Source organism: Taudactylus pleione, unplaced genomic scaffold (genome assembly GCF_031769625.1).
Source record: "Taudactylus pleione unplaced genomic scaffold, aTauple2 ptg000479l, whole genome shotgun sequence".
Classification (NCBI taxonomy): Eukaryota; Metazoa; Chordata; class Amphibia; order Anura; family Myobatrachidae; genus Taudactylus; species Taudactylus pleione.
This window is the reverse complement of record NW_028284881.1, coordinates 5951283-5976723: the sequence shown is the minus strand read 5'-3', so window position 1 is coordinate 5976723 and position 25441 is coordinate 5951283. Positions and strand designations below refer to the sequence as shown.

The following is a 25441-nucleotide window of genomic DNA, read 5'->3' as shown; positions in this document are numbered from 1 at the left end:
CGGGACCAACACGAATCTTAAGGTGCTTACACACTTGGCGATGTGCTCACGATCCGACATCGTGTACGATTTCCCTTGAACTCTCCCAAGCAGCTCCCCGGCAGTCCTGTTCACGATTTGGTGTAAAAAGTGTCCTATGTGACAAACGATCTATTCTGCATCCTTAACTTTTTCCAGTGCATTGTGTCCCAGATTGGCAAATCTGCCCTACAGCATGGCAGATCTGAAGATGCGATGTACGACCTGAGGGACGCGCATCGGCATCGTGATCGTGAGTGGACACTCATGATTTGGGCATTTTTTACATGATTCATCACGATGCATCGGAATCGGCCAAATCATGTAAAATATCGCCAAGCGTGTAGGCACCTTTAGTAAATTTACCCCTAACTCTGACTAATACAGAATACAGAGCTGCTGCTGCTGCGCTGCTTCCGCTGCTGGCCACATAATAGTGCAGCTGAGCTCCGAACGGCCCGCGGAGGCACACAGGAGCGTGAGTAGTACTTCGTCCGACGTGCCCGCGGATCAGTATTAAATAGTTCCTCTTAGGGTGCTCAGATCCTTGCGCGGGCCGGCACAGGAGGAGGAGGCGGCGCCATTTTGTGCTGCTGTGTTCTCGGAGCCTGCAACGGAAGAGAGGGAAGAGGCTTCTTGGGAGACGCCGAGAGCGCAGCAGCTTGCTCCGTCACATTTGGGCTGCTGCCTTTTCCTTCTTTGTCTTGTTGTCACACTTGAGTCCGTGTCGCATTTAGAAGTTCGAGGCCATCATGGCAGATGTCGACAAACTGAATATTGACAGCATCATCCAGCGGCTGCTAGAAGGTGAGGCGGCCCGGGAAGGCCCGGTGCTGAGCTGCTGATTAGATACAGGCCGCCTGGCCCATGGGTTAGGGGGTATGATGTCCTGTTGTTACCAATCTCTATCAGGGTTATTATGTTGGTTTCTAACTTTCTACACGTTTCCTGAGCGCTTTTGCTGTGTGGAGCGATCTAAGGGATTCCAGCTGTAGTAGAACTAGAGGTCCCAGCATGCCCTGACAGCTGAAGGCCGTGCATGCTGTCACTTAGTTACACAGTGGCGGGGAGTTACCGGCTACTGAAGATTCATTAAAAAGTTTTTTAGTTACTGGTGGAAGATTGGAGCAGTTACACCCCATGTGCTGCACTTCCATGTACCAGGGGGTCAATATGTTATCTGCCCCGGCCCATTAGAAAGGGTCAATATCCATATTACAGTGGCTTCTTCTGTGATGCTTATCGCACAGATCTTACATGATACTTGCAGTATGTTTATGCAATATTTTATAGCAAGTACAAGAGACCTGTCACACTACGCTGTTAGTCACTGACCGGGGAGCTTTGCATTTAGCCTGTTATACACAGATCATTCCCTTGTCCCCTGGCTGGTGGGAATTCTAGGTCTAGCACCACAAAATGTCTTGGAAAGTGCTATAAAAAAAATCTTTCACATGCCAGGTTTTTGTATTTTTATATTATAGAGGGGGATGGAGAGCTTTTGACTTTCACGAAGGTGTGGCTTCTGCAAATGAAGTGGGCAACAGAGTGGATGTTTTACTCTTTACAATATTAAATGGTGCCAAAAATATTTTTTTGTAAGAAATGAGCCAGTGCAAATATAATGTAATATAAGAGGCAATGAAATGCTGTAGAGACCCACTTTGTATTTGGTTGTGATGTAATGGCTTTTTTTCTGTTGCTAAATCTTTTTAAAGGTCTAATTTTTCACACTGAAATTGCTAATCTGACTCATGTAGGCAGTGTCTAAAGAAGTATGTGTGTAATCTTGTGGTACAGTACTTGGTAATTATAAGGTGGCCTACAGTTTGGCATAGACACTGCCCACCTGTCATTTCTGGGAGGACTTGAATGTTATTTTGCTAGTGCTGCTTAACTGAATGGCACCCCCCGCCCATACTGCCTTAGTACCGGTACTGGCTAGTTGGCTCACTGCTGAGAGTCTGATTTTGGGAGTCCCATTGTAGGTGTGCTACTGCTCTCCATTTCTCTCCAACAGTAGTGTAGAACTGTTGAATTGACATAGGGGTCCGGTGATGGTGACTGAAGTGGGTAGATGGCTGTTTTTGGTATTTAGATCCGCCAACATGCATGTTCCAGGATATCAGCATTTCTATTGCGCCCCCCTTTATTAAAGGTGCCAGTGTAGTTTTCAGTCTTTTATATTTAAATACTTATTATAGAATACATTAATATATGTAACACATATTGGGCTGAGTTGGCAAATATGCCTAATGGGATAATGCTTTTACAGGTAGTAGGTGGTAGTTTTAAGTAAGAAAAAAGTTGTACAAAGATCTGTACATCTGCACTGATGGCTAAAAATATAGAACGCTTTCTGGGTCAGTTATGTTCATTTCTGGTGACCGCTTGGTGTGTGGTTTTGCAACAATAGGTCAACTCATGACCTTGGTTGCCAAGCATATATGCTTATCTCTGTATCTGTCCAACATGGACACTTGGCCAAATTGGTGATCATCTAAACTTAATACATATGCTAACTGTTTTCTGTCTTGTCTACACACTCTAGTAATGTGTATATAGCCCTTACCTGCACTCAAGTGCCTGCTGTATTCAGGTGGGCTTAGTGTAGTGAGTTCTGCCTATGGTCAGCCCCCTCTGTCAGCTTTGTACAGTTTTTTAGCTACTTGGTTAAAACTGATGTTTGAAACTGCTGGCTGTAGACATTAAGATGCTCCCACCTCCACCGCCTTTCTCTAGTGCTATATTTAATCTTGAGTATGTACAAAAAAATGCTTATACTATGTAGTTTATGAAAATAAACTTTTAGGCTTCTATTTGGCAACGTTAAGCCATCCCCAAGTTGGTTGAGTATGAAATGGAATCTTGTAATAAAACTGAGATGATGATGCATATAATCTATCACAATGCAAGCTGTTATCTGCTGTTAGCAATTTTGGCGAACAAATGCTCTCTGCTGTTTTTCGCAGTAGGTTTAACTGCTGGAAGCCTAAAACGCACCAGTCAGAAGGGTTCCATGCATTAGTGCAGAAGAGGAATTTCCTCCCTTCCTTGTAGTAGCAATGGCCAATTGTCAGGCACATATATGAAAGTACTCTTTGCCCAACTATTTCTTCCTTTGGCAATAATAATCTCATGAAACTCTAAAAGCTGGACAGAGGAATCTATCATTATCTGACATGTTGTTAAATGCATCTGGAATGTGACCTCTTTGGCCTGTGTGCTTAGTAATTTTCTGACATCACAAACGAACCTGATCTTCCCAATATTTGTCTCGTTAAACTGAACTCAATTACTTGTAGTTTGCAATATATTTAAAAAAAACTAAACCCCGAACTTACTTGCATAATTTCAGTTAAATTAAAAACTAATTTGTTTAATGCTAGCTTTGTCTCACAAAATACTGTTTGCACACAGTGACCATAATTTTGGAAATGGAGGTGATCCATTAATGATTGTAAACCTATTCCGCACTTCTGTCCACCTTCTGCAGTTAGCCAGTGTTTGGGCGGTATTCAATTGTTTTCGTGGCCCGGACCTCCCGTCTAAAGTGACGGGAGATCACGGGCCGCTATTCAGTTGTTCTTGTTTTTCGCACTGATCGCACCAAAAGTGGTTGGGTTTAGCCGCGTAACTCTGCTTTCCCCGACCAAAGTGCTGGGCATGATTGTGAAAAATGGCGTTTGGGTGCCCAAACATGTCACTTTTCGCCCATTTCAGTTTGCACCCCCCTGGGGCTGTGAGCTAAAATGGAGCGCTGGCAGCTGATTGCGCCCAACAGGAGCAACAATTGAATAGCTCCGTCGGGCGCCAAGGGGGCTGAAAACAATTGAATTCCGCCCTTTGAATACAATCACTCCTTTAGAGTGTAAGCCCTCTCGAGCAGAGCCACCCTGGCTTCCCAGCCTGGTGTACATCAACTGTACTCTGATTTATCCTTAATGTTTATGCATTTTTTTTTTTTTTTTACTGTATTCTGCCTCTTATGTCAAATTCTGTCTATACTCAACGCAGCAATGTAGCTCCTGGGATGAGTGCCCGTAACTATTCAATTGCCCTCATCGTGTCCTGTACTTAAGTCGGGAGATTCAGTTTATTGCAACTGACTGTGGTTTGGTCTCGCTAAACGGCATTTTCCATTAAAATCACTGTGCGATACTGTTGCTGCACGCAATGCTGCCCAAAGGCGCTAGTTAAGTCAGATTTGTGCTCAGAAGGCTGTGAGCAGAACTCCTCTAGAACTCATCCTCTAGTCGCAGGATTACAGCACAGCCAACTAAATTACTCCGGGAGCTACATTGCTGTCCTGGGAATTGAATTGCCCCTTAGGGGGCGATTCAGTTGTGTTTAGGGGATATCAATTTAGCAGGAGTGTTTGAGCACAAATTGCTAACTGAAATATTGCACATGCCACAACAAAGTTTCCTGAAATTCTCCCACACCTCTTACATTTCAACTGTAAATGGCCATTCCAGGGCAAAATTGTGGTGTTTCTACAATATGCCACCAGGGACAATTGTAAATGGCCATTCCAGGGCAATATCGTGCGTTATTTCTACAATATGCCACCAGGGACAAGTGAATATTAGGTGGTAAATGTAGCAGTCTCCATCGGTGAATGGATGCCGGGCACACCACCAAGGGTGATGAAAAGGGGATGCAACTTAGACACCCCCCTTTTCCTTGGCAACGGCCCCTTTTCAGGCATTCGCTCCTCCGGCACGTGCGGATGTGCCCTTTCTCTAGGTCTGGGACCCTGCCCGGTGCCGGACTGAAGCTGGCCACCCATCTAAAGATTATCTGTCCAACCAGCCAACTAGTTGATTTGGTTGGAGTGAAAATCTGGTAACGTATGGGAGTAACTGATCAGCAATTTGCTCCTAAATGCCAGAAAACAGATGAAAATGGATGTTCAGACAAGTTTTGTTAAATGTTTGATCTAAACAATTTGTTCAAACAGTTTTTGTCCATTTTCTGGCATTTGGGAGCAAATTGCTGATTGTCATTTACTTTCATACCTTACCAGATTTTCATTCCAACCAATCAACTAGTTGGCTGGTTGGACAGATTTTTAGATGTGTGGCCAGCTTTAGAGTAAACACTAGATCGTAAACAGTATTGTTTCCTTTTTTCAGTGTGTTCAGGCAAATTTACAAAATGTTGGAAAACTTAACTAACCTGCAGTTTCCCACATCACTTACCCCATTTTTGAGCATTTGAGACCTGCACCTGAAAACTCATGTCAGTATTGTCCATATTGTATTGAGCTATTTAAATGCCTGATTATTCATTGTCGGAGGAGTACCAGAGGTTCTGCACGGTCATGACATTTTTAAATTAAAACAAAACAAAAAAAAAAAATCTCTTTTCCCACACTCTGGTTTGCGAGGGTGAAATGATTTTGCTTTGAAACTTGTTTGAGTTTGGAATCTAGTTGTAAGGTTGTGCGGAGATTACTTTTACCTGCAAAATCGCCTCTCCAACCTATATTCTCTGAACATAAAAGATTAATAAGAGACCAGGAATACCCAGTAGTTTATTGATGGTGTTGGATATGATGGGGGGGAGGGGGTGCTTGTGTTATGTTTTCCCAAAGTTTTGACTGTCCTAGTAAAAGATTGTAATGTGCACTTTGGAAAATAGAAATATACATTTTCAAAGGTGACTGTCTTAAAAAAAAAAAATTGTCCCATCTTTGGACAGAATCCACAATTGTCGTGAAATGGCAAACTTAACTTGAATTATATGTTCTCAGTATCATGATGGCTTTGTCACCATGGTCAAAATGAAGTCTTATTGTAGTGCATTGTTTTAATTATAGTATTTTTGCTGTCCAGAACTTTCGCATGTATGCCTCAACTCCCAGATGGGTCTTCACTGCTGTTAACGCTGACTAAGTTGTTGGGAGTAAGGGGGGGTGGACACATGCTGCAATTGCAGTGTGTATGGTGACCCGCATCTAGTTCTTATTGAAAGTGGAGCCGACTTGCTTTGGCAGGTTACTGCTAACTTAACTGTGTAGTAGGGTAGATTTCTGGTGATTGTAGTATTTCCTTGATCATGAAATAAGCGGTATGGTCTGACTATAATCACTACTGCAACTGGCTGATGTGCACAGTGAGCGGCCGATCGCATGCAATGGAATTCCTCCTTAAACCACCCTTTAAGTCCTGAGGGGGACAAATAAGCCGTACATGAAACTAGCACAATGGGCTACCCCTCCTGTATACCTTTTGACATGTTCAAAATAAAGGCAATAATCTCAATGTTGTGTGACAGCCTTCACAAGATCTTAATGAACGTGAAGTACTCAGAAAATGATCTCCACCCCAAAAGGATGGAGAGAAAATAGTGATATAATTGACAGACAGAAATAAGACAGTGTTAATACAACAGCTAGCAAATAGTCCCATGCAATGCATATGTAATAAAATTACAATCCACTCTGAAGCAACTACATCGACACAAAGGAATGGTAGGATATAGAGCACTGTATACCTTAACCAAGGACGAGGTATACAGGGAGACTGACACAAACCCTCCTGAGACCAACGGCTACAGGGCGCACTGAGCATGGACCGTGAGCGTCTCATACACGTGGAGGGTAAGCGGAGCAACCTAGACACGTGAAACCCTTCGTAGTGGCTGGGTTGGGGAAGGAGCTGTCGGGGGAGCACCTACCTCCCCTAGGCTGCGTTAACCAGCTGGGTACGCTGGCCTCAGAAGCGTATGCTGCTGATCCCTGGCGTCAGACGATAAGGCCCAGGTGGTGTAGTTAGGATGTGGACAATCCTGGGAACGGCTGCTTCTGGTGTGTCTCTGACACTAGAAGCAAGGACAGCAGCGCGTGATTCCCTTAAGTGGGTACCTGACACCTCTGTACATCTGGTTGCAGTCCAGGTCACAGCATTGCGGCTGAGCCGCGACCCGACGAAATCACCAGCCCAGTTACTTGTGTTGCGGCCCGGCGGAGGTAGATTAAGTCACAGTATGTGTGTCTTAATTCAGATGCTTGATACTGCCAACCCAAAAAACATAACCTAAAAGAAAAGCTTAGGACTGCCAAGAGCAGTCACCTGTTACAAAGGTGCGTCTTGATCCTGATAGATTATATGCATCATCACCTATGGACCCAGAAAATAAATAACTTTGTATTCTATTGTGGTGGTTGGTGGTTAGTTTTTTAATCCATTTCTGAATCACTGACTTCAGTCATACAGTGGAAAAATACTAAAAGCATGAATACTTTCCACGTGTACAGTTTATTTAGCGTATGCATACTTATACTTTAGTTCTAATTCTGCATGGATTAATTTGAGGTTGGCTTCTTTAACTTATTCACAATTTAGGGGGGTATCCAGTTAGCCGCGGTAAATGACCGCGGCTAATTACTTCGCCCGGGGCTATCAAATTAGCCCCGAAGCCGGCACTTATCAGGGATTGTTTCGCCTGCCTCAGGCAGGTGAAATCAAATACTTGATGAGGTGTTTTTCTTCCGATCACGGCAGAGAAAATACATAGTATCTGCGAGAAAGTTGCAGACCTATGTATTTTTGTTAAAAAAAACAGCATTTTTGGGTGTAATAAACGGGGTTTAATAGCACAATAAAATCTGCGAAAAATACCCAAACATCTGTGAAAGCACCCTTTTTTATTTTTATGGCGAGAAATTTTTCGGAGCTAATTGGATACCTCCCTTAGTAGCCAACCAAATATGTTAGGTGATATTGTATTTGAAAAAAAAATGTTTTTAGGCAGTTATGGTCATGATACAGCAAAGTCTTAATCTACCTCTGTGTATTGCACTACTCGCTGCAGAGTCGTTTTCTTTAGTTGCTTTGGTAGATTTCACTTGCCCAAATTAGAGTTCGACATGAAATTGTATTCTCTATCTTTTTGAATGCATGCATTAAATCTCAGCAAAGATGAATAGTATAAGAACTTCAGAATTAACTTAGAGCTCATTTGGGGGAATTTGGTTTTGCAGGAAGTGCCACTGGGAATTGCAGTGTGCCTGACTGCACACCTATCAGGCTGTTACAGTAGTGCCAACATTGCATGAGGGGGAATGGGAACACTGATGCAGGCAGGATGTAATGGAACAGCACATCGTGCCGAAGTCCATAATTTAATCCCCCAAATTCAGACGAGCATTTTCTCATCACTGCAGTGTAAAAGCCGGTACAGACAAACAGAAAATTACAGTTTAGCCCTTTTGTTGTTTTGTTATTGCATGCGCTATAGGGACACTGAGGGGCCTATTCAGTTACGAAAAATGTTCAGGTGCGTACAAATCTTCCCAGTTATGGTGCTATCATATTGCTACTTTTTCTGTATGCTGTTTGGGACTGCACATCACGGTCATACAATTTGATTGAACCTCCTTTATCAATTCCAGTTCTTGCTGCATCTTATGAGTTGTGTTCTTGTTTTGGTTTAGAAATATTGTGTTGCGTCCTTTTCCTCCAAAGCTCACTGAATGCCATTTAAAAATTCAAGCAAAGTAAAAAATATTGATGTGCTTTTTGTCACTCCATTACAGCTTGCTAAGTGTCATGGCAACTTTTCACATGACATGAGGTGAACAGAGACTCTGCAAAACTGTTTTCCAAGGGGGAAATTCAATTGTATGAAATGTTTAGCTCTGTGACCTGAGTGCCTAGAGCTATTCATATGGATGCACTGTAAACTAGTGACTAGAGGATTTCTGCTCGCACCTTCCTGAGGTGGAAGCAGATATCTGACTTAACTAGTGCCAGGACGTTAGTTGTGTGCTTCTGCGTCTGCCAACTGAATCAGTATGATTTCAAAGCCCGGAAGTGAAGTTCCCGACAGGTGAGTATTTATTGTCTATTTACTAACCTACTGTCCCCCAGTGCGGTTAGTTGACTAGCATCGGGAACTCCTTCCTGGAGCTATTCAACATCGCTCTGAATTGAATCACTCCCATAGATCCTTCAAAACACATGGATGTTTGAAAGGAAAAAAAAGAAAGTTCATGATCTGTCTGCAGTGTTGCATTTATAGAACTAGGACTTTGCATAATATTGTGTTAATGCAGAATTACAGATCTATCCAATTTTGTTGCTGATCTAATTATTCAGTAATAGAAAATGCCTTAATGAGATTGAGTCTTGAGTAAGTAGACCAGGATGTTGGCTGTGCGTTACTCTTCTTGTGACCCACACATTTCAAGCCAACATTTCCATTGGCACTTCTAGGCTGTAAATAGTGGGTAATCCTGTCTTTGTCCCTGGAGCTCTTATACTTAACTAAATGTGTCAACCATACACTAACACTGCGTTAGATTGCCATGCTATTAAGGAAGTGCTTCTCTAACACAAGACAGAAGGGCAGCTTTGCAGAAATGTACTCTGAATTCTTATACAGCAGGGCCAGTGATGTCATGTCAACCAAAACTACCTGATTCGGATACTGTAAGGTTAATGTCTTATAGATGTTGATGCAGTGTCAGATGTCTGTAATGGAGTGGGTAGGTAATTTTCATATTTTTTTTTTCTGCCAGATATGCATTGCATTGCCATGTAATGGCATACCGGACTAAAGCAGGGTACAACACCTTTACGATCACTTGGCTGAACATGTAAATGCTTCAAAAGTAACGGGTGCACAAAACAATTGAATATTCTCATCACTTTAAATGGGAGATAGGGGGGAATTTGTTTTTTTTCGCACCCAAAGTATTATGAATACAATTTACCTCTTCCTTCCAAGATTATTTAATGCCAGAAAAGTTCTGCAATAATTACCTTCTCAACTTTGCATTTTGGGCAGACTTCTGTGTTCTCACTTTTATTTTTAACCCAGGTGCAAAGGTTAATTGTTCCTCCAAGAAAGCTGCGGGTTCTCAAGGACATTTACTAACTGCAGTCCTGTTGGGTAATGCTGGTCTTTAATGACCATGTTTCAACTGGAGGTAACAGTGTACATTAACCAGCAGATGTCTTTTTCCAGAGCAAGAGTGTAGGAAACAGAATATTCTATCATAGGGGGCATTTCAGTTCAGCGGGAGTTGAACAGTGCCGGAAAGTTTGTACCGGAGCTATTCAATTCAGCACGCTCTTGGGTCGATTAAATAATTTATTCTCATCTTCCTGAGAGTGTGAGGAGAAATCCGACAAAAGTGCAGGTCACGGGGCTTTTCCAGCTTAGCGCAGCACTAACAGCCTATTTGTTTTTTTTTTCATAGGAAGCTACATTAGTGTTATGCGAGTAAATTGTGTGTAGTAAGTCAGTTACATCTAGTTTTCCATCTTCCTGAATCTGTTGCACAGTAAGGCAATATCTTACTTTGGGGAGCACCATGTCTTGCGAGTTTAAGTTCCCGGGATGAGTGCCCGCAGTTATTCAATTGCCCGTGCTGAAACACTTGTGACTAGAAGATTTCTGCTTGCACCTCAGAAATCGATGCTAACTAGTGCTTTGGGGCTAGTCTTGCTGTGTAAACCCCACTTAAGTGCCAGGTGGTGATGCTGATGCCGGACGACTTAAGTCGGACAATGCAGTTTACCACGACTAAGCCCCTAGTATTAGTCGCAGTAAACTGCATCTCCTGATTTAAGACTGCATCTTAAGTGGGTTTACACAGCTTGGGCAATTGAAGAGCTCCGTGCACTAGGGTGGGTTGAAAAGTGGGTAAAAACAGAATTTTTCCGCATCGATTGCTAGGGTCGAAAAAACTTGTGGGACCACTCGAGAAGATGATTTCCGTTTAGTTTAGCAAAATCGGATAAGATCTTAGTCTGCCAACAGGCGCCTAAAGATTTCGTATTTACACCCTATAGGCATGCCCAGAGAACACCGCTGCAAAGCACTCTGGCAGTTCTTTTTTTGTACTGTTTAAGTAGCAGTATACAATAATTTTGACTCGTAATACACGCCTTGTTCACCGTATAGTGTCATATAGTAAGTGCGCTCAACATGGGAGTATCATCTATAATGCAGTAGAAGGGTATCTGTTGCCCTATGCCTGCAGCTCTGAGCTTGTTGCGAACACGTACATGCAACAACCCAGGACACACCACTATGGAAAGTAGGCCCTCATTTTTAGGAGTGTCGAGCAACGCTCGATATTTCTCGTAGTTAGTCTATGGTTTGCAGGGTGACGGTAGGTAATGATTCTTTAGTCCATACAGCTAGAATTCTGTTAGCAACAGCCCTAGCGACCTCTGCATGCAGTTGACTGGTTACGACATGTATCTAACAGAATGTCATGTCGAATGACATGGAATTGAAGAACTACTTTTTCGTAAGTCTGAAGAACCGTACCATCAAACTCCTGAGGGGGTCCTGAAAATAGAACAGTTAGTAGGTGGGGGAGGAGTTTTCTTTCTAGTGGAATCAGCCGGAGCCTTATACGAATCCATCCTAGTAATGGAAATTATTCGATGGGGTTCAGATGATTGACTTTCTTTAATTCCTCAGAGCTGCCCTGGCTCCTTCCTGGCTGCTGTGCGTTTGCATCAGGGGTATCTATTCGTTGAAGGCTGTCTCTGGGAATCAGTCCACCTCAGTGATACCTCTCATCTCTAGGCTGCTACTAGGCAACCAGACACATTGGCTCACTGATAGTGATAACCAATCAGAGCTATCAATCAGAGCACAGCCAGCCCCTCTCCCCTGCACTGCCTTAGTTTCTACTAGCACAGCCACAGCATGATGGGCAGGGAAGACGCAGGCAATTGGCAAGCCTTCCTTCACACCGAGTCACTCAGTGACTGCTGCTAGAGATAGAGGTATACTGTGTTGTCCAGCCTATCACCACTGCCAGAGTGCTTTGCGGGCATGCCTATAGGGCGTAATCTTTAGGCGCCAGTTGGCCGGCTGAGAGATTATCCGATTTTGAAAAACTTAAACCGCAATCTTCTCAAGTGGTCCTACAGGTTTTTGTTTTTTTGACCCTCGCAATTGATGCAGAAACCTTTTTTTTTTTTTTTTCAACCCTCACGTGCACTCATCCCTGGATCTTAACAAACTCTTATTCAATTGGTTTCCCCCCATTCGTGTTGAAATATGAATAGTCTTTTCTCTGCCTATGTAAATGAGGGCATATATTGCTTTTCTTCAAATTGTATGGAGGTGTTCTAATTATCAGCTAGTTGCTCCTGCCATCTTCCCATTTGGCTGGTCAGATGCACTGTTGTGTAGTGTGTGGCCAGCTTTAGTCCCCTGGGATGATTCCTAATTTAAGCAGGCAAGAAGTTATATGCCGAGAGCAAAAGGTGACTACACTCTTGACTTGTACCTCAATCTAAAGGGAAAAAGATCAGTTGCAATGTTGTATCTTAATCTGATTTATATAGGGGCCTATCCACTAGGCGACCTGAAAGACTGAACTACTAGCGTTCAGACCTTCATTTCGCCGAGGTGCGGTACCCGCACTGAACGACGTTCACTGAACGTCATTCAGTGCAGGAGTCCAATCTCCTATCTCTGAACATGCCGAACCTGACGAGTGTCGTCAGGTTGACTGGCATGTTCAGTAGATGGTCAGCAAAGGCCCAGCGTGCACGCGCATCGCTGGTCCTTGCCAGCTATCAATTACCCGACTTTGTGAACAATGTGACCAAAACCTCCTGGTTTTGGTCGGATCGTTCTAAAAGTTGTGTAATGGATAGGCCCCTTAAAGCACACTTATTGGGGATTCTGACAGACTGATAATATTTGCGCTGCTTTTACCTGATCAAATGTGTAAGTGGAATCTTGGGTAACAAATGGTTTTCTAAAGCCAAATGATTGGTAAAGGATCTTTCTCTATACATGTAGCAACAACAGACTTTCTGAACAGGCTTTTCCCTTCCACTTTCTCTGGTATAGCATATTGTAGCATTGGAAAGAATTTTTTTTTTTTTTTTTTTTTTACAAAACTCTGTTCCAACTCTATTTTTTATGTCTTACCTTGTAAGAAATTAATTTTTAACTTTGCCTGTACAGTAATCTTTCTCCTGTAATAACGTTGCAATGAACATAAAGGGCGGAATTCAATTCTTTATAGCCGCTATCGCGCCCGACGGAGCTATTCAATTCTTGCTCCTGTCGGGCACGATGAGCTGCCAGCGCTACAGTTCAGCTCGCAGCCCTTGGGGGATGAGAGCTGAAATATGCGAAAAGTGACACGTTTGGGCGCCCAAACATCTCTTTTTGCGATCGCGCCCAGCACTTTGGTCGGGTTTAGCTGCTTTACGCGGCTAAACCTGACCTCTATGGGCGTGATCAGCGCGAACATCTTGGACAATTGTATAGCGGCCCGCGATCTCCTGTCACTTTAGACGGGAGATGCGGGCCGCGAATACAATTGAATTCCGCCCAAAGACTCTTATCTGCAGTAGTGCTCCATTGTGGAGGTAGCGGAAGGATGTTGACACTATTTTGGAAGCTGGGCCTGTTCATTTCTACAGCTTGCTGAGTATCTTAATGGACTTCTTGTGCCCTTTTGTCCAGCAGGGTGAATTGCTCTGTTTTCCTCCAGAGCTCCTGTTCAGGATATAATACAGTGTTGCCCATGTGCTTACATGCCTCCTATGCACTTGTAGCCACTGTCTATTTTGATAAAACACTTTCTTAAGCCTATTCTGTACTTTTAGTTGGAGGCAGTTAAGAGTGCAAGTATTTCAACCACATCCTCGTATGTTAAAAAGCTTTATTGGCTGTCTTCTTGGTTGCTTTGTATATACCCAATTTACTGATGGTAATTTTCTGCTGTAAGGGGAAAAATAATCCAGTTACTAATGACATCCATGTAATAATGGTAAGAATTCCTGGATCATTTTGATTCAATGAGGCAATAAATTAATGTAAGAAGAAAAATTGTGTGCGCTATACTTACCACTATTTGTGGCTGCATACATGTAGCTGATATAAGTGGGGATTCAGTTGTAAGTGATGTGCAACAGAGCGTGGCCACAATGCTCAGCTGCACACCTATTATCCATATTCAGTTCTGCCAACATAGCAAGTATTACTATGCACCTCTTTTGGGTGCAAGGAGAAACTTGTGATGGGGATCTAGGTAAGGGATTTAATTTGGCGCAATGGCCGGAATGTGCTCTACCGGATTGGCCTAAAATGTAAGCATGTCAAAGTTTAATTCAAGATTAGAGGTTAGTGTGATACAGGTTGAGTCTGCCATATCCAAATATTCTGAGATATGGAATTTTTTTTTTTGCATGACTGAGCCATCATAGATGAAGGTTTCAATATCTCAGTGTACACAAACTGTTTAAGGCACAATTAAAAATATTCCTTCAGGCTTTGGGCAGAATTCGATTGTTTCCAGCCCCCTGTCGCACCTGACAGAGCTATTCAATTGTTGCTCCTGTTGAGCGCGATCAACTGCAGGTACACAATTTCAGCCCGCAGGGTGAGAACTGAAATGGGTGAAAAGTGACCTGTTTGGGCGGCCAAACGGCACTTTTCAAGGTCACGCCCAGCACTTTGGTCGGAGGTAGCGTTTTACCCGGCTAAACCCAACCTCTATGGGCATGATTGGCTTAATGATCGCCATCAATTGAATAGCGCCCTGCAAACTCCTGTCGCTTTATGGGAGATCGGGCGCGCTAAAACAATTGAATTCCACCCATTGTATGAAGTGTAAATAATACAAATTAATTTCACATTTGTAAACAAGCTTTAAGGCACAGTTATTGAAAATATTGTATAGAATTACCTGCAGGCTGCGTATAAGGTGTATATGAAACATAAATGCATTCTGTGTTTTACATTTGGGTCCCATTTCCAAGATATTTCATTATGGTATGCAAATATACCAAAATATGGAATATTCTGATATCCAAAATACCACTGGTCCCAAGCATTTTGGATATGGGACACTGAACCTGTATCACTGTTCAGACCCAAAGGGCGGAATTCAATTGTTTCCAGCCCCCATCGTGCCCGACGGAGCTATTCAATTGTTGCTTCTGTCATGCACGATCAGCTGTAAGCGCTCCATTTCAGCTCGCAGCACCAGGGGGGTGAGAGCTGAAATGTGCGAAAAGTGACCTGTTTGGGCGCCCAAACATCACTTTTTGCGGTCGCACCCAGCACTTTGGTCAGGGGTAGCTGCTTTACAGGGCTAAACCCGACCACTTTGGGAGCGATTAGCACGAAAAATGGCAGCAATTGAATAGCGGCCCGCGATCTGTCACTTTAGACGGGAGATCAGGACCGCGTAAACAATTGAATTCCGCCCAATATTGGGGAAAATGGCTATTCTATCTGGGATAAGCCTGGCTTCTGAGAACATTCCAATTGGAGGGTAATCCATAACTGGGTAATTAGTTGAGAATGTATTAGTTACATAGTTTAGAGGTGGTCAGAAAAGCTAGGTACTTCAGTAATCTACTTCTGAGGTGACTTGCCGTGTTTCCACCTGTCTTGGTTTGAGTGGCCTGATCACTTCCAGTTTCATTATGGCCTGTTAGTGCAGTGAGAGGACAACCACACACAAGCATGTATCTGTTTGCTGACTGCGATTTATGCCATGCCTCATTCTATCGCTTTCTGCAGAATTATTCTGGAATTGCACTTTCTAGATTATTGGGAAAGTAAGGAAATATTGGTTGTACTATTGCAGAGTGCAACCAGCGTTAATCTCTCCACCTCAAATTAACAACTTTGGGAACTGTTTGGTCATGTCAGAAATTATTAAAACTGTTTAAGCATAGTGTACTAAAATTTACATTGTTTCTTTATTCTATACTGTAACTAATACTGGAAACGCTCCACTCTTGGCCATGTTCTCTGCTGCATTTAAGGTACAAAATATATCAATTTCCTGTGGCCTAAAAGTGGTGCCGTAGGCTTTGAAGTGACAACCCATACATGCTAAATGGTTGTAATCTTTTTTTTTTTTTTTTTTTTTTTTAATTGTCATTGATTCCATTTGTCAACTGGTAGTACACATACTTGTGTAATGGCTATTTTTCTAATTTCACACTTAAGTAACTTTAAATTTGCATACCAAGCCTTTCATTACACTGAATCATGAATATTCTACATTATTGATCTGCTCTTCGTATACTTTTAAAGCCTCATTTTAAAATATTGTATTCTTGTTTTCATACACTAACTATTGAGGGTTTCCCCCCCCCCCCCCCACATACTGGGCAGCTTTATTTTGGCACTGCAGTTTAGAGTTGAGTAAGATATATGCCCATCTCTAATAATGGTGAGTACACACTGGGTGATAACGTGGACGACTTAACGATATCATTCAGTCGTCCACTTTATCGTCCATTTTTAAGCCCAAAAAGATCGACGACGCGTGTTCCCGCGGGTCGTTCGTCGTTCGTCGTCATCGTTCATCGGGCTGACATGCAGGCCATGTCTGGGAATTGGGGAGAGCCCGGCGCTGAACGATATCGTTGATATCGTTCAGCGGGCTGTGCTCAATGTCATGAACGACATTGAGCACACCCTACCGGGGACACACTAGACGATATCGCTCAGGGAGCATATCGTCTAGTGTGTATGCCCCTTTAGGGATCGAGTCAATTCAGCGCAATGCAAAATAGCCCTAAGAGGGAGCTCCCGGAGCAATTCAATTCTGCTCGCTGTTTGGTATGACAGTTGCCAGTTAAGTCGGATAATGCCGGTTCTCGTGACTTAACACGGGTGTTTAGTCGCGAGAACTGACATTCTTAGGACTGAAGTGCCGGCAGCGAGGCTATTTTCGCCGCACTATGCCAAAAAACAGCCTCGCGTCCGTCACTTTGGTCCGACTAAAGGATTTTTTCTCGCACCCTGAGGGTGCGAGGAGAAATCTGACAACAGTGAGCTGAATTGAATTGCTCAGGGAGCTCCCTCGCAGAGCTATTCTGCATCACGTTGGATTTAATCGAGCCCTAAATCTGTACACATTCTAAATTCCACCTGAAATTTAACATTGCACTTTCTATTTGTAAATATTCGGGGGCGGTTCAAATGTTAGAGCGGGCTCGCGACGGAGCAGTACAAATGACCAGGACTTTAGACAAGTTTAGCTGCTATACACAGCCAAACAGTGTCTAATTAGACGTGACAAGCGTGATAATTAATGGACGCCCAAAAACAATTGAATTGTTGCGTTGTGCACCCATTACGGCGCCCAAAACAATGGAGTCACCCCCTGTATGTTTTTGGTGCACCTGTTTTGGTGGTAATTAAATACAAATATTTATTTTTGCACCAGAACATATTTTACTGAATTGTTTTTTATTGCTTCTAGTAAGAGGATCAAAGCCTGGAAAAAATGTCCAGCTTCAAGAGAACGAGATTAGAGGGTTGTGCCTGAAGTCTCGAGAAATCTTCCTCAGTCAACCAATTTTACTTGAACTTGAAGCTCCTCTCAAAATTTGCGGTAAGTACAGGAATTTGTCTAGGTAACCATCTCATGAAATGTAATTTATTTATTTATTTTTTATTTTTTTTTGAATGAAGTGGATAAGGATTCGCATATATCTCTGCATGAACGTAGGGTTCTGACAGTCAATTTAAATAGTAAACCATTATTAATCAGTGTTTTGCTATAAAAAAAAGTGCTTTTGTGTTTTTCTATATATATATATATATATATATATATATATATAGTGATTTTAATTGTTGCTCTCACTGTAACTGTTCTAATGAGGCTTGTTTTAGTCTCTATGCCAGGGTAAACGTCAGCTGGCTACAAATGCTACTTATTTAATGTGCGTCATAGGGCTCTATTCATTTCAGTGCGATGCTGAATATCCCCGAGAGGGGGCTCCTGGAGCTATTCAATTCACTGCGCTGTTTGGTCCGACAGTTGCCAGTTAAGTTGGAGAATGCCGGTTCTCGCAACTTAACATATGGGTGTTTAGTCACGACTAATGTGTCAGCCGCGTGGTTTTTATCGCCACGCTAAACAGGAAAACTGACGCACAGCTGGCACTTTTGTCAGATTTCTCCTCGCACCCTCAGCCTTGAATTGAATCAATCTGAGAGCTCCCTCCCGGGGCTATTCAGCATTGTGCTGCATTGAATCTAACCCATTAAATTTCACCTTGTTGACCTGCTTTAACTATTTTTATAGTGATATGTCCTAGCCATCATAATGCCGCTGCATGTGTCACAGAGCTCTTCATAATAATGTGTAGTAGATAATGTGTGTAATACACACACACACACACACACACACGCCCTTTCCCCTTTGCCCCTCTAGTAAGTACTAACAGAACTATCAGTACATGCTTGTCTGCACAGACCACAAGTGACTGCCTCCGAGTTGTAATAAATCCCTTTCTTTCCAGGTGACATTCATGGACAATACTATGACCTGCTCCGACTCTTTGAATATGGTGGTTTCCCCCCAGAAAGCAACTATCTATTTCTTGGGGACTATGTGGATCGAGGGAAGCAATCTTTAGAAACCATTTGTCTCCTTTTGGCATACAAAATAAAATACCCAGAGAATTTCTTCCTCCTCCGAGGCAATCATGAGTGTGCCAGCATCAACAGAATCTATGGCTTTTATGATGAATGTAAGTGCTGTATGTTTAGTAAACTGTTAGAAGTTGTGTATGTGGGGGGGGAGGGAGTGTATGAAGGGGAGATATGTGAAAATAATGGTAATTGCACACAGAGGGCCTGATTCAGACCCGCTCGCGATGTCAGTGGGAGTGATTTTGGCTCTGATAGAGCCAAAATCACTCCATGGCTTGCGGTCACCGAGACCCTACCGCAGGGTCTCGTCGCAAGCCCGATGGTCTTGACCATCGTGACCATCATCATGGAAGCTCGCATAAGCTGTGGGTGGTAACACACAGCTATGCGAGCGTCCAAGAGGCCGCTCCAAGTTTAGGTAGGAGGGCCCTGATTCAGAGCGTCCGGCTCTGAATCAGGCCCTGAGGCTGCAGTTTCCACTTCCCTACATGTAGTAATGCGGGGAAGCGCGCAGTAGAGCGCCCCTATCTTGTAGGTAGTGCGCTGATATGCTGGGCAATGTATGAATGGTCAGTGGAACTGACTGTTCCGACAGCTGCAGTTATCTATTTCAACAGCCGCAGCTGTCGTTGCCTTAAGCAGGGATAGCGCTGTCCCTGGCTGCCGGGCTCCTGGCTGCACTTGTGGTGATCTTGTGATGTCTAACGCATGCCCATTGGAGTCGACCACGAGGTGACACCGCGCATCAGCACTAGGCTAATGCGCTGAGGGCTCTGGTGGGGATCCCCACTCTGGCAGATGAGATGTTGCATCTCGTCGGTACTGCTTCCTGCTTTGCCTCGGTAAAATGTGTTATAATACATCTCCCCCATAATTTCTAATCATAAAACTTATAATACAGGAAGCTCATGTAGTTTCAACCGGTCCTTTTGCGAACGGGCATAATGTCTTTTGTTTGTGTATATATAATGCTGTTGTATGAAGGTTTTACAGGATTATCTAATGGTAATTTGTAGATTTGGCAGGAAAACTATAACCCCAACAAGTTTCCTCTCTGGAGAGCGGATAACAAATTGGAGTTTAAGATGTGCCCAACTCTTGTACAGGTGATGCCCCATAAATTCTGTAATGCCTTATCCAGAGATGTAATTTGTTTTCATAATATAATAGGGATGGACATCGGAGGCCCGGCATCAAATTATTGCCGGGCTTCTGACATCAAATCCAGTGATGCGATAACTAGGCATCACATCGCAAGTATTAGGTAGTATAACCATGTCGATTGTTATACTTGTGACCAAAAAGGGCAAAACCTCTGAAAGTGATTGGAGCCTTGCGACACCTCTGTCCATATTACTGTGGTGGAGTAACCAGCACTCTCAAGGTGCCCACACACATACTGATATACTTATGATCCGACGATGTGTCGATTTCCCTTGAAACTCTCCCCGGCAGCTCAGCACACGATATGCTGTCCAATCTTCATCCGATCTCCTGCAGCCAGACTTTTTTTATAGTGCATTGTGTCCTAGATTGTCAGATCTGCCGTACAGCACAGCAGATCTGACGATGCGATGTGCGACCTGCGGGGGCGCGCATCGTGATCGTGAGTGGGGACTTGCGATTTGGGCATTTTTTACCCGATCTGTTCCGATGTGTTTGAATCGGCCAAATCGGGGAATAAATCGCTGTGTGTGGGCAGCTTTAGATGCTGGGATGCCCCAGGCTCCCACTACACTGAGAATAGATACTGTGCATATGTTCTCCAGCTGCTCTTCAGTGGTGTGTGCTCCTTCCCCACAGCCAGCCATTAGATGGGCATCAAAGCTGCGTCCGATGTCTGGCAACCATTGAATTCCCAGTATTCGTTGGAAATTACTACTTCGGAGACATCGATGGTTGCTAACATCAGCTTCCGATGTCTTCCCTATAATATAATATATGCAAGTAAATTAAATATCTGCAATTCTTTAAACAATAACTGGTGGTGAGAGCCTTGTACTGCTCCTATGTAAAGCAGTGCAGAATTGCTTTGTTCAGAGAAATTAGTTAACTTAAACCAGATGAAGTAACAATTCTTATATTTTCTATAGGTAAAAGAAGGTATAACATTAAGTTATGGAAAACTTTTACAGACTGCTTCAACTGCCTGCCTATAGCTGCCATTGTAGATGAGAAGATTTTCTGCTGCCATGGAGGCAAGTGGTGTTCCCCCATCAGCTTGTATTGTATTTCTTTCTATCTTGGATTATCTAAATAGATCATTAGTAGTTGTCTGAAAATCTTTACTTTTAAGATGTGATCACATTTAAAGCTAATAAAAGACCTGGTTTGGATGTAATATTTACATGGATGTCCCCAGGGATTAAAAAAAAAAACAGGTTAAGGGTACCAAGAATTGGGCGGTGTTTCCCTTTTAACACTGATTTGTCCACATTTGACATGAGGTGCTGAGGGTTATTTGCAGAAGAGTCTATAGAGCATAACAAATCATTGCATTTTAGGGACGTAATCTCCCTGAGCACACAGCACCACCTACCTGCACTGTGAGGCACAAACACTGACGCACAGTACAATGATAAGCACGCTTTATAATGGGGGAAATTCCTTTTCATTTCTCAGTGATTTGTGATCAGCGTTCAGATGATTTAAGATATCTGCATGTTTTCAGTGCAACATTTTTAACTAGAGCTTACAAACATGTAGAATGTAAAGAAGTATATCATTAATATCCTCATCAGAAGGTCATGTGCAGTGCACTCTGTAAAATGTCTTAGAGGGCTCATTTTGGTACCTATACCATTAGTGTAGTGTACTTCAAGGTGGTCACCTATTTTCTCAGGAAGGTGCCTCCACATATTAGTCATTGTTCCAAGAAGGTGGACATGATGGTGTGGAAAAAGCCCTGCACCTAGATTTGGGATGCTGGTGACCAGCTGAGATCCCTGGTCTCCCTTCTCTAACATTGCATAGAATTGTCCCCCTCATACCACTATGCCTTACACTGACAAATATGTCAAACACTTGATCCTCTCCCACTGTTCCCTGCACTGATGATGTGGTCTTATTCATGCATGTAAGTGTTACAGGGTGCCCTCACATTTAGAAACTGAACAGTGGCTCTTTGTACAGGTTTATCGCCAGACCTTCAATCAATGGAACAAATCAGGAGAATCATGCGTCCTACTGATGTACCAGACCAGGGTCTTTTATGTGACTTGCTTTGGTCTGACCCTGATAAGGATGTTTTAGGTTGGGGTGAAAATGACAGAGGGGTATCCTTCACTTTTGGTGCAGAAGTTGTGGCAAAGTTCCTTCATAAACACGACTTGGATCTCATCTGTCGAGCTCATCAGGTATATTCCACCTGTCCATTTCTGTGCGTTAATAACCTACTTGTAGGAAATGTTGTAGCAAACTAGTAATGTGCAACAGACCAACCTTAAGTTTTTGTATCTCTGTATTGAGTGGGAATCTGCACACTTCAACATCTGTGGTAAGCAAATATCCTGGTTTTTCTCCTGACCTACTGGCAATGCAAAGAGCTTAAACTTTCCATTGTTTTGATAATGTCCTTGTACCAGTATATTAAAGTTATGATGTTCCTGCAACTAAAGTTGTATCTAACCTGCTGTCCTGGTTGAGTTGCTGGTGTCTGATGCAGTTCATATCTATGTGTCTGCTTAGTGTACAATATCAAATTTAGCAGCAAATCAGAAATTATTTAGTCCTCTGCGTCATTTGTTATGAAAAATAGAAATCACACCTAAGAGAACAATTACACATGGGGATGATGAAGTTGGTGCAGATGTGAGAACGTGGATAGAGCGAGTCCTACTGTGCCACTTTTAACATGCATATGGTGAAAACTTTGCACTTGTGCTGTAAATATTTAACTCTTGATGTAATGTACAAGTTATATATGACACTGTATAACTGCTATGAATGTATAACATGTCCTGCTGACTGACCTACATAAACTGTAACCATTTCATATTTTGGTTGACTGATAACAAACGTTCTAATATTGCACCTGCCTCCCATAGACGACATCTAGCTGTGCTTTGAGGTAAATATTGTTTATGAACAATTCTCACTATGTTTTCATATATTTCCTGTAGGTAGTTGAAGATGGTTATGAATTTTTTGCCAAGCGACAATTGGTGACTCTTTTCTCTGCTCCAAACTACTGTGGAGAGTTTGACAATGCTGGAGCAATGATGAGTGTAGATGAAACGTTAATGTGCTCCTTTCAGGTATATTAACTAAGTGATATAGCCTGTTTTTCCAAGCATAAGTATTTGACTAAGTTACCACCCTTTTAGAAAAGGGTATTTTACTTTTAATATAATCTGAGTACTTGTACAGTGTAACTGACTTCTCTTCTACCTTTCTCAACATATTGTTGGCTTAAATGAATGATTTATGGCTTCGTATTTCTTAATTACTGCAAATTATGCTTTTGAACTCCCCATATGCCTCCCCGCATAACATTTGTTCACCCCACATGCCCTACACATACTATGGGAAGTCACTCATATTTTCAGTACAGGTAATGCTCATAAATACATTGCCTTGATCTCACATAGCCAACAGGTACAATGCTGGGGGCAGAGGAGGGTGAGGGCAGGCAACAGTTGGGAAAGTGCTGGGGGCTGTGGCAGGAAGGGGGTGGGTAAGGGCATGTTTGGTTAGGAAGGGGGGGTAAGGTTAGCAGCTGGGGCAGTACTTGGGGGCAAGGAGTGGGTTAGGGTAGATGACAACTGCGGTGCTATTGGAGGCAAGTGGCGATTAGAGGCAGGCAGTATTGGGGGTATTGCTGAGTGTACGGAGAGGGTAAGGGTAGATAGTAGCTGGGGCAAGGAGGGGGTTAGGGCAGACTACTGGAGGTAGGGAGCAGGTAAGGGTAGATAGCAGTTTTGGTAGCACTGGGTGCAAGGAGGGGGTCAGGGGCAGGCACTACTGGGCGCAGTAGTTGCCTCCTTCCTCCAGGGAGCACTCAGCAAAGCAGTCTCATCCGAGCTGCAGCCTCAGTGCCTGGGCTAGAAGGTAGCTGGAGCTCTACAGTGTGCACCTCCCCGGCTTCCTGTGTGCAGAGAGCTGGCTAAAGGAATTGGAGATGGTGCGCAGGCTGCTGGAGGAGCCTGGCACCCACAACATGCTGGGGCAACAACACTGCTTCAGCCATCAGTGTCTAAGGGTGGCTGAGGAAGCAGAGAGCTGGATTCAAATAGTTGAGCGACACGCAGGGAGGGAGACACTGCAGGCAACATGGCGATTGGCTGTGGGGCAGGCGCACACAGCCAGACCTGTGGGGACCGCTTATTTCCTAAGTGAGTTCTAGGCAGTCTATTCAGGGTAAAAGACACGCTATAGAACTTAGTTTCGATCACTGCCTGTAATAAGGCGATGTCAAATTTAAATTGATGATGTGAAGCAGCCAGTAATCCATAATAGTTTTGGGTGAGCTGCTTACCACCAGCATTTTCTACTGTTCCTAAAGCGCTAGATGCTGTAAAGTTTTATATTTCAAGTAGAATTTGAATAATTACTATTTTCCAGTAATTTTATATTTGTGTTCTCAGATTCTAAAACCTGCCGAGAAAAAGAAGCCCAATGCAAGCAGACCTGTAACACCTCCACGAGGCATGATCACAAAGCAGGCAAAAAAATGAGCCACTCTTAGTGGGTTTAGACTTGTATTATAGTATATAATCACTTTTTTTATTTTAAATTGTGTAACATGTACTGGTCCGCTCCATCCATCTTGCTGTTAGTGGCTCAAATTTTTTTTTCCTTAATTGTGTTTGCTACATTGCTCACTTTTTTTTTTTGTCTGCTCCTTTCTTTTCATTCTGAAACCACATAATGTTTGTTTGCTCCTAAAAGGTTTCCTTTATGCCGGTGATATTGTACACTCCAGATCTCTCCCTATTTTTCATGTAGCCTTGTACAATTCACATGAACTGTAAATGCTGGTTTCATACTTTAGTACTTAAGAGGACACTCGTTGGCTGGTGAGACTAGGCACGTCACTGCTATATTCTGCATATTGTTTATACAAACCACTGTGAACATTATCATTTTTTTTAAACTTGTTTTAAAGGGATTTTCTTTTAATGTCATGTCCACACTTGTATAGCCATTATCAATATTAGAAAGATCTCCTTTGACTTTGCCAGCATCACTGGTTTGATGTATATTTAATTAAAGCACATTTTTTTTTTTTTTTCCCGTACTGTATTCTTTAACTGAAATTAAAGCCATCATTTTAACTGTTGTGTTCTATTTCCTGACACTTGTATCTGTTCCGGTGTATTGCTCATGTCTTCCACAGCAATGAAGTTGGATTTGCATCTGTGGTATTTGCATGGTAGCAGAAAAATAGTGCAAGAATGGTTAAGACATACCAATGCACTTTTCACATTGGCATTACATAAGACTGACTGGTTTTTTAATATGGCCTCAAAGGCATTATTACAACTCATTAAAATATCAGAATTAGGACATGCCAAAGTTGTCACTTGATGTTTACCAGCCTTTTTTATTTCTTAATAAAGAACTTTGAGTCACATGAGTATATTTGTTCACTTTTTGTTACTGAAATATGAAGGGTTTTAAGTTCCCATGCTGTTATCTCACCAACCATTTGTATGGGCTTATCATCTAGGTATTGGATCCTGGTAGTCAGGATGCTGACTGTCAGAATACTGACAGCGGCATCCCAACAGTCAGAATCTCCACAGAATTTGGTAAGTAACCCTCCCCTCCCTGTACCTGGAGCCAGGATTCTGACCACCGGCATCCTGACAGTCGGGATGCCAACTACATCCTGACTATACACTGTGGCAACATCTATTTTAGGCTGCTATGGTACCAATTATGACATTGTAGCAATAACTAGTATTCATACAATTCAGCCCACAAAGACCACAGAAATTAAACAGCTGGAAAAGTCTGGTTTGTCCATCCTGCAAACAAACTTAGTGTGTGAAATAGCCCTATGGCAGGTAGT

General features: G+C 42.9%; 1 protein-coding gene across 1 annotated transcript; it reads left to right on the top strand.

Moving 5' to 3' along the window:
* Positions 1-545: 545 nt before the first annotated feature.
* Positions 546-24998, top strand: PPP1CC (protein phosphatase 1 catalytic subunit gamma). Its single transcript, XM_088449214.1, has 7 exons — positions 546-825; positions 17249-17380; positions 18294-18524; positions 20520-20624; positions 21559-21782; positions 22548-22682; positions 24012-24998. The coding sequence occupies exons 1-7, from the start codon at positions 771-773 to the stop codon at positions 24099-24101; spliced, it is 972 nt and encodes a 323-aa protein (XP_088305340.1). The 5' UTR covers positions 546-770; the 3' UTR covers positions 24102-24998.
* Positions 24999-25441: the final 443 nt, after the last annotated feature.

Bases quoted from the DNA above. Each gene is read 5' to 3' on its own strand.
- PPP1CC (XM_088449214.1), top strand. From the start codon at position 771: ATGGCAGATGTCGACAAACTGAATATTGACAGCATCATCCAGCGGCTG. The intron at 18,525-20,519 runs GTAAGTGCTGTA...TATTTTCTATAG, and splicing joins CTATGGCTTTTATGATGAAT to GTAAAAGAAGGTATAACATT. The intron at 20,625-21,558 runs GCAAGTGGTGTT...CTCTTTGTACAG, and splicing joins GATTTTCTGCTGCCATGGAG to GTTTATCGCCAGACCTTCAA.